General features: G+C 40.6%; 1 protein-coding gene across 2 annotated transcripts in view; it reads left to right on the forward strand.

The window, feature by feature from the left end:
* GRIA3 (glutamate ionotropic receptor AMPA type subunit 3) overlaps nt 1-13,403 on the forward strand; it is a 242,231-nt gene extending 228,828 nt beyond the window's left edge. For both annotated transcript variants that reach the window (XM_075008077.1, XM_075008078.1), the window contains 3 exons: nt 6,531-6,645; nt 9,291-9,538; nt 11,253-13,403. In XM_075008077.1, the coding sequence (XP_074864178.1) occupies nt 6,531-6,645; nt 9,291-9,536 (361 nt within the window). In that variant the 3' untranslated portion in view covers nt 9,537-9,538; nt 11,253-13,403. The remainder of the gene's footprint in view (nt 1-6,530; nt 6,646-9,290; nt 9,539-11,252) is intronic.
* The last annotated feature ends 212 nt before the right edge of the window (nt 13,404-13,615 follow it).

Below are 13,615 nucleotides of genomic sequence, written 5' to 3' on the forward strand. Positions count from 1 at the left end.
CTCCTCAAGGACTGAGCTCACAACCGGGGGTTTAGCAGGCCAATGCTCAAACCACTAACTTGGCAACATAAAGACGAAACAATGAAGGCCGTAGACCTGCAGAGCTGAATTCACACCTATAAAACAACTCATGCATGCAACTGTTTGCAGGACAGTGGCCTACTGGGGTTTCCCCAGGTGACACAGCAAGCAGGAGGACTAGGCTCTCACAGTCAAAAGGCACATCCTTCTTTCTGGCTCTGGGGAGTGGAACAATAGAAAAGTGGGAATGAGATCTCTGGATTAATTTCTCAGAAGCAGACAAAATTGTAGTTGAGGACTATGAGAGATCATACTTCAGTTCATGTTTGCTCTGGGAAACACAAAGTGTCACAGTGGTTTCACTGCCTCGCTGAATAAAGAACATGCTAATAATCCAACATACCAGTGCTAGAAAAACAGTAGAGATTAAAGCGCCCAAGCCTGAGCCAATGCAGAAATTAGGGTGAGAGGAAAAGATGCAAACCCTGGCAAAGCATAGCTCATAGATATTCTGCTGTCCCCAAAACTTGTATAGTTAGAATTTTTCAAAAAATTCCCTTCCTTATGCAGCATATTGCAAGATCTCTCCATCTCGTGGCAACTGTGAGAGCTAGAAATTCTCATACAAAGTTAGTGGCATTATCTACAATACCCATGCAAACAGAATTGGGCTTTCTATGAACAAACTGTACAAGAAAAACGCAGAACTAATGAACATAGCAAAAGTGACTAGGCGCTCAGGCGCACATACACAGTTCTTTTTTTTTTTTTAAATGAGGCAGAGAGAAAAAAAAATCAGGAAAAATAAATGAAACCAAAATTGTTGCTCAGCTTCAGTTCCTACAAGCAGTGTTCTTCAAATGGACCACATGATGAAAAAGAACATGAAAAGATAGCCAGAAAACCAAGATTCCAGCAACATCCCATCTGTTTAGAGAAGATAATTTTAGTTTACTTTTTGGGGGGAACTTGGATATGCATAATTAAGTGTAACATTGGCTTTAAAAAAATTAAGAAAACCTCATTAGCATGTTAAGCTGTCCTCATTTCCCAATGCTGTATAGAGTTATGAAAGCTAATCTGTAATGTATTGGATGATATGCAAATACTTTGTACTGTGTATGGATTTTATAAAGACATGCAAATTAAGAGTGTTTGGAATGGGTGGAACTAAAATTCTCAATAATTAGAAGGATGGCAGAAAAGATGTTTATAACCTTTTCTCTATTATGCCCTTTTATTCTGGATTGCACACTATTTTTCAAAGTGAAAACAGCAGGTTGCATAAATTGGATTTTACTTTTTAAATGTAACAAATTTAGAGTACTGTAATTCAAGCTATAACCCATGATAGGGTTTACACTGGGCCTTGCCACTGGTGGATAAAGACTTTTAGCTTTTAGTGTCATTAGCCGCACAAATGCACAGTGTGTTGTGGTTTAGTCTACGTCATCTCTCAAGTCCATGTGACAAGCTACGTACCCGATCTGAAGATGCAAATGTGTAATCATTGTAGGAGGGCTAGCTAGGGCAAGACCTAGCTCATTCAAATGATGCATAAACCGTTTATGCAGGAAAGGAATGTATAGCCCTTTGAATATGTTACATAGAGAACCTAGGTTCTACGGAGGATGGCTATTCGCACTGTTTGCCAGTGACGACGACTTCCTTATTCACTCTGGATTCATGAGTGAGCTCACATGACATTGTGAAATGCTATGCACACAGTGCTGCAAAAGAGGGAGCAGTAATATGCCTGACTTTTTAATTCCAGTAGATGCTGGTTGAAGGGGCTCTATAATTGCTCTGCCAAGCCTGGGATAGCAAACATGTCATCCCTCTTGGGGCTCATCACTGCACTGCAGCAGTTGTCTCCAGCAGGGAAAATACAAGCTTCCTGGATTGATAGTTAATTAGATTACAGTGACTGCTAAACAGGAATTTTACAAAGAAAATATCAGAAAACGTCAAGGCTAGCGATATGCAGGAGCCCATTGGCACACAAGGAGCAACGCTGGCTCTGTCTGGCCAGGGAGGGCAGTTCACAGGAAGATACACTGCCCCAGATCCACTGTTGTTGAGGGGGTTCTTTGCATCAAAACAAAGCAAGCAGCCCTGTAGCACCTTAAAGACTAACTGCATAATTGATTAGGTAATGAGCTTTTGTGGGAAAGACCCACTTCTTCCGGTTCTAGAGCAGAACTGAGAGGGTCCTACAGGACTACTTGCTTTGTTTTGTGAAGATACAGACGATCACAGCTACTTCTTTGAGATGATTCACCTTAGCGTCAAGTTGGGCAGTTCATTGCTGGACTGGCACTTACAGGCCTGAGAAGGATCATTTTGCTCATCTGGGAAATAGCACACAGGGTAGTAGGATTTTTTTTTTTATTTTAAATTAGTTTAGCAAACCCCCTCCAGCCTGGGGCACAGCAGTGGCATCGTGGTTGCAGCTTTGTGGGGCTTGTGTTCTGGAAGTTTTCAAACAAGTTGGTTTTTCTCCTCAAAAAAAAGATGTGAATCCATTTCTGGGTTTGTCAGCACTTGACAGGGTAGAGTTGGCTGGAAAAATGTCTATTGATAGGAATCTGAGCCATGGGGATGCGGTGGGAGAGAGTTTGGAATGAAGAGCTCATTTAGGCATGGTCCATGGTAAGAGCCAGTGTGGAGCTGCATTGCTTCTGAGGGAGCATCCAGCCATATTCTATCTCAGGCAAAGCACAGTTTCTGCTCCATCTTTTCTGAGGTCTTGCTCCTGGCCGATTGCCTCTCCCCTCTCTCTGTCCCCCTTCAGAGTACACTCCTGCCCTGAGGCAAAAGGGAGAGAACTTACCTTCCTACATTTGCCCTTTCCCCTCACATTATGCCCTCACTAACCACCAGACAGGGTCAAATCCTGGACCACTTAGAAGGGCTCTTCTACACAGGAACTGAGCATGTAGGCCCAGATCCCGACCACTAATTAAAAGCCCCATTCTACTTTTCAGTGTAGGTAGTAAGGAAGACATTCCTGAAAATGCTGGTATCGTGTGGAACACATCTTGGAGCTAGCAAGGGTTAACTAGCTGCTGGGCCTGATCCTGTGAGAAGCTATGTGCCCTCATTTCAGGCTGAACTGAAGGTACTATCTGCACTCTACATGATCAGATAAGAACACCTTTTAAGAACTTTATATTTTTTCCACTTGTTCTCACACTGCCTTCTTTGTGCTTGGCCACTCTCACTTTGGTAAGGAAAGCCAAACTTTGTCTCAGCAATTAGAGGTTGCATTTGTTTAATTAAAGGCATATTTTAAAATTGATTGAGCTGATTAACACTTAAGCTAAAAGCCACATTTTAATCAATTTAAGGATGTCTACACAGGGGCTTGCACCAGTGTAACTGAATTGATTTTAATTAACTGTTGCAGCTTTTACCATAGACAAGGCCTTACTCTGACCTAACCATCAGATGGGCTACCTTAGTTCTCCAGTGGAAATTAGTTTAGTGCTACGGCAGCTCATTTCAGCCTTCAGCTTTGACATGAGCTGTTTTCTGTCCCCATCCCAGCCCCACATCTGTGAGTAAAAGCATTCACAGTCATCTTGCCCAGGAAAAACTCAGTGAGTCAATAGGACTTTTTTCCCACCTCAGATTGGATGTAACTAGTCTCTCCCTCACACTGAGGGCCCAAACAGTCTTTGAAACAAAAGTGGCCGTGCAGGGTTCAGTGGACAAGGAGGTAAGTGTCCTACAGGTCCTAGCCCCTGCTCAGACTGCGTTAATTAACTAGGGTTCCTCTTGTGGGATGTAACCTTCTGGGGTAGCAGGCAGAACAGATTCTATTTTCATGGATCCTGCAGGATCTGTGCTTACCTGAGGACCAAGAGATGCTGAGAGGACACATGGAGGCACCAGGCATCCAGAAAGACTGGCCAAGCCATCACTGGATCCCCTGAAACCTACGACAGGTCTCAGAAGTTCTGTGGACCCTTTGACTTGAACTAGCTGCTAGTTCTGATGGCAGAAAACCTCCACTACTACCCCTGTGTGTCTTGGGGTTGGGGAGAGACATGTAATAGCTGGTCCAAGAACGTGATGTGCAAACTCAGTCTCCAGTGACCTCGGGCAGGAACAATCCACATCACCTGGGGTGCTGGGTGCCCATGTGGAATCAAGGGTCTGGGCCCTCCTCCAGAGTGACAGCAGGCCCCTGCATAGCCACCCACCATTCGCACCAGGTAGACATCCTTCCAGGCACCCCACCTGTCCCCCAGCCCTCACAGAGTCAAGAAGGGAGGTGCGGGACTTCCCCACCACCACCCCCTGGCAACAGAACTCCAGCCTGTTAGCTGGCCAACCCACTTCTTCTGTTTGATGCAGCTATCTATACTTGCAGGAAGATGGATTCTCCAAAGGTCGATCTTCTGGAGCTCGATTTAGAACATCCAGTAGGGACGTGGTAAATTGAATGCTGAGGGCACCCCATTGACCCCACTACTCCTCACAGCCATGAGGAGTAAGGGAATTTGATGGGAGAGTTTCACCTATCGACCTCCTGTTGTGGGGACAGCAGAGAAAAATCAACCAAAGGTCTCAGTCTCATAGCTGGAGTTGCCTATCTTAGGTTGACTTTCTCCCTTAGTGTAGGCCTATGCTCCTTGCATAACCAGAGAGGAGGCTATTTAGGTTTCTTATTTCCAGACAAGACAGCCTCAGGCCACATTCTGGTCAGTCAGTCAAGGGAGCAGCATTTTGAAGGGCTAGGAAAAAAAAAAATCCCAAGCCTGTTCCCTCGCCCAACAGCAATCCAGAGAGCGCTGCAGTTATATGGTGCCGGTTCGTCCCTTTGGCTGTCTCTACACTTGCACTCCTCCATCTAGAGAGGGTGCATCATTTGCATGTTTTCCTTTTGAAAGAGCTTCTTTCCCATTTTGGGGCGGGGAGAAGGGTTCTTTCGAAGATGGGGTTTCCTTTTGAAAGAGCGGCATCTACACTGCTTTTTCTTCCTTTTGAAAGAAGCTCTTTTGAAAGAAGAATATGCAGATGAGGCACCTGATAAGTAAATATGCACCTCATTTACATTTTTGATTTCCCTCATTTGCATGCCTCTTTTGAAGGAAAAATGCGAGTGTAGACATAGCCTTTGAGGGCTGTATTCAAAAGAAATAGCCTCAGCCCTTCTCTCTCCAGGCCTGCCAAGAAGCAAAAGGTCTCAGCAGTTAGCTAAACAAATCCCTCCTCAGCAGTAGCCACCAACTATCACGGACAGCAATGTGGCCCACTGTTTCCAGAGCTGACAATTCATTTCATAAGATGGTATCTACTGTTCTTTTATGTAACTATTGAGGCAGCATTAGCAAAATCACCGGTAGACAAAAAACAGAGACAGACTATGATTTTGTATTCTTTGCCTTTCCTGTATATTGAACAAATCCTTCGGCTACTGTGGTTTGAATACTGGGAATTTAGGTCAAGAACAGTCAATTGCTTTCTTGTGTGTGTAGAAAGGGAAAGGTTGTGGGGTTTCTTTGTTTTTGTTCTTCTGAAAAGCGTCATGGTGAAAACTGAAAATGTGACAGCAACTTGGAGAATTTTCTGAGCAGTCATAGAGGCAGCCCCTTGAAATCTAGCAATATCACCACCCTGTTGCTGTGATGCGTGAGCTTTAATTTTGCTTGCCAACTCCCTTCCCATCCTCTCACCCCCACATTCCTTTTACACGTGTAGCTCTTGAGGTTGCAAGCTGTTTTTTTTTTTGCTTCTGACATGCCTAGTCAAACTACACAGCAGCGTTCCCTCCAATTTTTCCACCTATGTGCAAAATAAATTTTAAGCACCAAGGCACGTGTGGATGCACACCACCACTAGAAACACACTGCTGACTGTGGCACTGTGGATACTCTGCTAATCAGCTGGGCAGCATTTGAATCTCTCTTGGGTGGCCGCCCCAAGTGCTCAGCTTCCAAAGAACACCGCTACACAGACTAAGAAGTGAGCATTTCCAACTTCGTGCCATGCAGCACAAGCCAACTGAGGGGTTTTTCACATTGTAACGCATGTAGAATTTTTCCTATAGCCTTAGTTCATTGTATCTAATTTCTGTATGGCTGGTCTTCAATTATTCACCATTGTTAATTCGTTCGGAGGTGAAAAGCCCTGTTTACCTCTGCTAGCTCACTCTCTCTTAGTGCAATAAGGTACCTTGCACGTTCGAATTTCTCAGTCTAATTGTGAAGCTACTGTGAGCTGTCTAAAGCTTCTACTAAAAAGGGGAAATTTGAGTCACTTTGTTTCCATTATCTTTATTTAACAGTGTGTGCCGATTACTCAAAGCGATATGGGCAGGACCTGGTAATGTAGTGTTGCTCTAGTATTAATTTAAGGGGATGATCCAGTTGCCTGCAGTGTAAATTACTTCGTGGCCAGGAGCCCTGCTTTATCGCTTTGTATAGTTTTAAAGTAGTTAAAAGCTTGAATAACATAAAATAACATAATATAATGTTATTTATGTTATTTCCCACGTGAAGAACTCCTGTAAACCTTGCAGTATTGAAACTCAGTGAACAAGGCATCTTAGACAAGCTGAAAAACAAATGGTGGTACGATAAGGGTGAATGTGGAGCCAAGGACTCCGGAAGTAAGGTCAGTCGCTGAAGGTCTTTTTGTACTGATTAGAAATCACATTTTGACCCACTGTGTGTTTATACAAAAGTGACTTTCAAAAGTTAATATTTACATTTTGAAGATTCAAGGAAAGACTAGAAAAATTAAAGATCAGAATATGACAGCATTTTTCTTTTACGGTATCAAAGACTTTAGTTGTAAATACATTTTACTACTTGGATATTTTGCTGGGGGAGAAAAAAAGGTCATGGAAAATGCCCAAACCTCAGACTGGTATCTCCATTTAAATTACAAGCTTCATCACAGTCAATGTATTATTTAGTCCAGCATTGCTTTTTATTTTTGAGTTATGAGTACATAAGATTTTGCTTCAAAATTGTGACTAAAATTTCCGTCTACCTTGGTTGTGAATGTTAGGCCGCATGCTTCTGAAGGATGGTTATTTTCAGGGAAGACATCACAATGAGCATGAAACATCTTCCCACCCTCCACCCCTCAAGAATGTTTAAATTTGCTGTTTGAATTTTTTTCTAAGAAAACTAATAGTGTGATATTATTGGTAACTCATTTCATAAACCTTGGACATTCATTTTATTGTGCACTGAACCATTTTGCTACTGTATTACTCCATTCATACTAGAAATTGTTTAATGTTTGGAAAATCTGAAGACCTGGCATACTTTAAATCAGAGGTTTTCAAACTGTGAGGCACACTCCCCTGGGGCAGGAAGGAACTTTCAAGGGGGCATTTAGCAGGGCTTGGGAAGCGAGTGCCACGTCCACCCCAGTTCACCCAAGTGTAGATGCCTCTGTCTCTTTCAACCTGAGGACCTAGAGGTAGGAGGTGCCAATATTGATAGGTGAAACCAAAAATTGTAAAGGATGTGGGGCTCAGCTCAAAGGGTTGGAAAACTACTGCTTTAAATGTATTGTTTGTACAGCTCATGATTTAATGTAACCAAGTTACATACTAAAACTAATCGCTGAGGGCCAGACATCAGGTATCCCTACTGCTGGTCTTCATGTAGAATTCCTGAATACTTCAGCAGAAATTCTACATATGGAGTAGCTGCTGGGTCAGGGTCATCATTTCTATATTTCCTATATTCTCTGGGGCGGGGGGAATGTTCTGCTTAAACCAAGTAGTGAAAATACAGAGGATGAGTTAATGTGCATGGAAACCCTAAGGCAGAACTGTGCTGACCCAGCATTAAGCATTATTGTGAAGGATTGTCAAAGACACCAAGAGGAAATAAGCAACCTTACCTCCCTTCCAAAACAAAGATTCTCTCCCCCCCTTGGTGCCTTTGCAAATCTCCTTCACAATTAGGTATTTTACTCTTTTAGGGTTATCTTCTGGTCTCACCGAAGTCAGCAGGAAAACTCACCAAATTTCAGTAGAATTGAAATTTGCCTTCACGGCCTGATCTTCTCACGGTTGCAGAATAGCTTTGGGCCAATGAGAGGTTGAATGCACAATTATAGGATCAAGCTCTACATGCCTGAAACACAATTGCAAACCTTTCTAATTTAAAATCAGAGGTCATTTAAAAAAAGACTGCCTTTATCCATGATGCCTGTGTTTTTCCCAGGCTGTTGCTAGGCAGATTGTATTTTCTAATGATTTCACAAAAGTTTTGGACATCCCCAGAGGACTAGAATGCATCAAGGTGTATCTGCAAATATTTTAAAATTAGTAAAAATTACTGCAGATTACTCTGGTGTCTGGTTTGACAAAAGCCATAGGGATTCTGTGTGTTACAACTCAAAAGGAGGACGATATGAACAAACACTATTTAATAAATTCAGGACAATTCAGGTCAGCAGCAAAATGGTTACAATTCTGTCTAATTGGATTACAAAAACTCAGTTTTTTAAATGAAAGACCTCCCATCTGCCATACATTGAAGGTGCACCTAGACAGCTTTTTTAAAATTATTAATTTTATTCAGTAAGTCAACCTCTTTTTATAACAGCAGGTGCGAGTGTAGTCAGCTGGACCTGAAAGTAACTGACCATCTTCCTCAAAAAAAAAAACAACAAAAAAACAACTTGTTAAATAGAGACCAGATAAGTTTCTTAATATCCAAGCTATTCTCTCTACATTCACCAAAAATAACAATCTTGCATCTTGTTAGTTTTAAAATGGCCTTCTGTAAATGCTACTTGATTTTATGTAGTCATTGCTCTACCCAATGGGGAATCCAAAAATATCTAAGATTCTTTGAGTTGAATGAGGCTAGGTGACTGTTACCAGATATACTCAGCAGCATATAGGTTTGCTGGGTGGAATCCTAGCTCTATTGACATTGATTGCAAAACTCTTATAGATTTCATTAGGGTCAGAATTTCATCCACTGTACAGGGTGAGCTAGAACATTAACCGTCCAGGGACTCCCTAATTTAAACCATATCTGTGTCACTGGGATATATTTGAGACTAACACTGATAAATGAGCTCTTGCATGTAAAGAAACTAGGTAAGAGTATTTGAGGTACCTAATATTCTAACCTTGAATCTCTACATGTGTGGGTGCAGGGAGTCGAATGCAATTAGAGTTGTGTGTGTCTGAACTAAGACGACCCATATGATTACAAGATAACCTGTTCTCCATCTGACTTTTTGTCACAGAAAAAACTAATCAAGTGGTTCATTTTTCTTAGGACAAGACAAGTGCTCTGAGCCTGAGCAATGTTGCTGGGGTTTTCTATATTCTTGTTGGAGGTCTTGGTCTTGCCATGATGGTTGCTTTGGTAGAATTCTGTTACAAGTCTCGTGCAGAGTCCAAACGAATGAAACTCACAAAGAACACACAAAACTTTAAACCTGCTCCTGCAACCAATACCCAGAATTATGCTACATACAGAGAAGGCTACAACGTGTATGGAACAGAAAGTGTTAAAATCTAAGGGTACGATTCAGGTCTATTAAGCTAACCCACTGTTTTATATTTTCCAAATACCTGCTCTTCCTTTTTCCCCTCCCACTTAACTTGAGTAATTTTGTAGAGTTATTCATATGTATGAGAGTGAATGGAATGAAATAATTTTCATAATATGTTCTGGCAAAAAAATCTTTCACAATACACAGTTGTGATTTAAAGAGAGCTATTTCTATTCCATCTCTTTAATGGGGGTGCCAGAATTGACGCTGGAGTGACTGACTGCTGTAGCTAAGGTTGACTTTTAAAGGAATGGGTGAAATGTTTTGACACAGAGAAATCTCAAATGCCACAGTAAAAAGTGGGTGAATTTGTTTTGACAAATGTTTGTTAATTACTAAATCAAAGCCTTGCCAGAAGATGTTGGAACAGAGCAATGCATATATTACCCCTATAGCAAAACAAAAAAATCAAACAAATTCTAACTTTCAAATAATTGTTGTTGCTGTAAGAGATGCTGGGGGAGATTGGGTATTTCAGTTCAGAGGCCACATAATTCTAGATTCTGAGCCTGCTTTCATTGACTTGAATGGACCTTTTCCACTGACATCAATGAAAGCTGCAATGACTCCCTCAAGTTCTCTCCAAAACTTCCTGCCTGCCATCCAGCTGGAAATGTCACAAGAGCTGTCCAGCTCCGTGGTCCTGAACCTTTGAGACCATGGAACACAGAACTATATTTTTTATGCAGAACACCTATGAAAATGTTGTCAGACACCCCCCACCAAAAAAGAAAAAAAACCACACACACACAAACAGCAACATACCCAGTAAAACTTCAATATTAGCAATGTCTGGTAAAACGGGGTCCGCTACAACCGACATCCACTCGCCTCCCCGCCAAAGAAAGTAGAGTACAGTACTTCACTCTGCAATACTGTAAACAGTGACTCAGATAGAACCTGTCTCCCCTGGCTGCTGATTCTGCCACAGCTGCAGTGATCCCAGCTGCATGAGGATGGGATGCAGCAGCAGCAGCTCAAAGCCAGAGGAGCCACCATGTTCAGGGCAGAATGTGGGCAGCTGGGAGCTGGAGGAGTCACCATACTCTGCTGCAGCTGGGAAGGTCAGTGAAGAAACCCTCGGATGTAACTGACTTTCGGTTTTAACCGGCACCCCTGCCCCCATTAGTCCATTGTATCAAGAGTTTACTGTAGGGCAATATGAACTGATTTAAGCAGATATAGCAATGAAGTAACATTGTGTCTGGCTTTGATAAACAGAAAACATAGACCATCAGTGTAATTTTCCAAACGCTCATGGCACACGTGTGAGCTGTTCATGGAACACCAATGTTTCGTGAAACACAGTTTAAGAAACACTGGTCTATCTTGTGGCATTTCAGCTTTCTGGCCAGCAGCAGAAAGGAACAAGGCAAATAAAATAACGACATTATAGTCAAAGAATCCAGTCGGACATTCGAAAAACCTCACCCCAAGCTGTGTTATCAGGAGTAAATATATGCAGCATAGGAGCATGCATGGGATGGAATGGGGTAGGATAGCATGGTGCTGGGGCAATACAAACAGAGGAATAGAAAAAGAGAGAAACTATTCATGCCCTGATTAGCTGTTTCTGGAAAGCTTTGGATATCTGGTTCCCTGCAAACTGGTTCTCTCCCCAATAGCTACAACAGTCTCCTTTCAAAGACAAAAGAGTTGAATTGTTTGTATTCTTATTACAGATCCTCGCTTCTCACAGCATGCGACAGGAGGAGCAGTCGAGAATGTGGATGCTCCATGGGCCCTGACCAGCTGAGCCAGTTTTACTTTCTTCTAGGTCAGGCATGACACACATTGATGCTGGTGCAAAGACTTTTAATAGGAAAAAACTGATTTTTTTTTCCTTCAGTGCCTTATTGAAGACTCTGAGACTCAACAATGCAAAACCATCACTGAAATATTCTCGCTTTGCTTGAAAATTTAAAAAAAAAAACTGGTAAAAGATACTAGTACGTGAAAAAAACCTTGTAAAAATCAGTTCAACAAAAGCCATTCTTTGATACCACTGCACAGTATATGAACTTACGTTTTATGATCTGCAAGAGTCAGTTTCATCATATACCCTCTATCTAATCAAGTTCTCAAACTATTCCTAATAGCCTCAGAATTCCACTGCTTATGAACAAACTGGTCTGTCACCACTTCTGTGAACTGCTGTCAAGATGCTTTGGGTGGGGGGAGCTGTTTTCGTAATTTTTTTAAAGCAGTGGTGAGATTTTTTTTCTTCCTCCAACCATTTAAAATCCTCCAACTTATTTGAGAAAATGTGTATATCAATAAAAGGTGAATGTAACACCACATACAGAAAGTTAGGGTCAATGATTATTCACCTGTAAAATGAAAATGAATTGTGGAATTTGTTATCTGGCTTCCAGATGAGCAAGTGAATTCACTTGACAAGTTAGCTAGAGTACAGGTTAAAAAAAAAACAAACCACACACTTTTTTTCCTATCATCAGGCATACCTACAGGTGCTTTATTAAAATGGCATTAGATGGCTTTAGAAGAAGCTACTCATGTTATAGATTTCTTGTTTACGTTTTATTTCAATATTTAGTATCAAGTAGTGAGGCAAGCGGAGAGAATAGTTTTCCCCACCCAGGATTAAAACCATTTTTCTCAAAAAACTAGCCCTCAGAGTTGATGCTTTTTGACTAATTCTCCTTTTAAAAGAGCAGAAATAAGGAAACAGGAGATTATTTCAAATGAGACCTGCAGTTCCAGGTTATAGTGACGCATGCTCATATTACTATTGCTAGTACTGTTATACTATATCAGCTCCTGCCAATTATTGTTTCATGGCTGTTCATCAAAGGAAGCTTGTGTCCTTTCCTAGTCTGTAAAGGATACGATGCATCCGAAAATATATTGCTAAAGATAGAGGCTTAGTACTATTCATTTCCGACTTCTTAGCTATGGGCAGTTTTGCAGACTTGACACTCTGCCAGAAAACTAGGTAACTGCATCTTTTAAAAACAAAAACCTTGAACATATTGTCAGTTACAAGAAAATAAAATTAAAAGGAAGTACCTGCATACTAATTACCTCTAATATGACAATATGTAATATCTGTAGTTCAATAGATTCTTATTTCATCAGTAACAGATACTGGAAAAAAAAATCAGTCAAAGAATATTTTTTTTTAAAAAAAAAGATGTTTGACCCATAGGGTTTTAGTTCACTGACAATAGATTTGCTCTTTTCTGAGAATAAAAAGAGAACATGGTAAAAGTCTTGTTAAAGACATACATATTTCTGACAATGTAATATACAAAACAATAAGACTCAAAAGAACAATTCACTGTTCAAGTTTTTAACAAGGTATTGAACAAAATGAAAATGTTTTTTCTTCTCTCATGAAACTGTGATTTTCAACATCTGAATGCTATAACATCCCAGCCAAGGGAAAGCTAAAGCTGTGCAGTTAAACTGTATTTTAAAACAACAAACAAAAAAAAAAATTTCTTAGAAGCTGTGTTTAAAAAAGAAAAGAAGAAAAAGAAAAAAAATGTCTGTTTATCAAATCACTTTTTAAGTGTGGAGACTTCAAAACAGGTGAAGAGATTTGGTAAACTGTTCGTTATTTTTTAAAACTTGCATGTAAAAATAAAAAAATAGTGTTGATAGCTTACAAATTCCTGTTACTAACTTCAAGCTCTGGAAGTTCAGCAGTAGTCACTTGATTTTTTTTTTATTATTATTTATTTCGTTTGGTCCTTTATTTTGCTTTATTTATTTTTTAATTAAGTTCCTATTTTTGTCATTAAAACTGCACTTCATTGAACAGAAAAATTGCCAAGCAAATTAATGGCTGTAAAAGCATAAACTGCATGTGTGGGTATAAATTACTAAGCCTCATTTTAATGAGGTGTTGTACAAAGTTTTAATACATTTTGTAAATAAAATTGTAAAGAAAAAAAAAAGGAGATCCTCCGAACTTTTCATTGAAGGCTCCCTGCTGATTAAGCTGAAGAGAGCAGATGGGATTCCTTAGATTACTGTATTTTGTTTAAGCATTGCTTTATTTAGGATTTTTCAGTTGAGA

The sequence above is a fragment of the Carettochelys insculpta genome, chromosome 13 (assembly GCF_033958435.1).
Source record: "Carettochelys insculpta isolate YL-2023 chromosome 13, ASM3395843v1, whole genome shotgun sequence".
NCBI classification, from domain to species: domain Eukaryota; kingdom Metazoa; phylum Chordata; order Testudines; family Carettochelyidae; genus Carettochelys; species Carettochelys insculpta.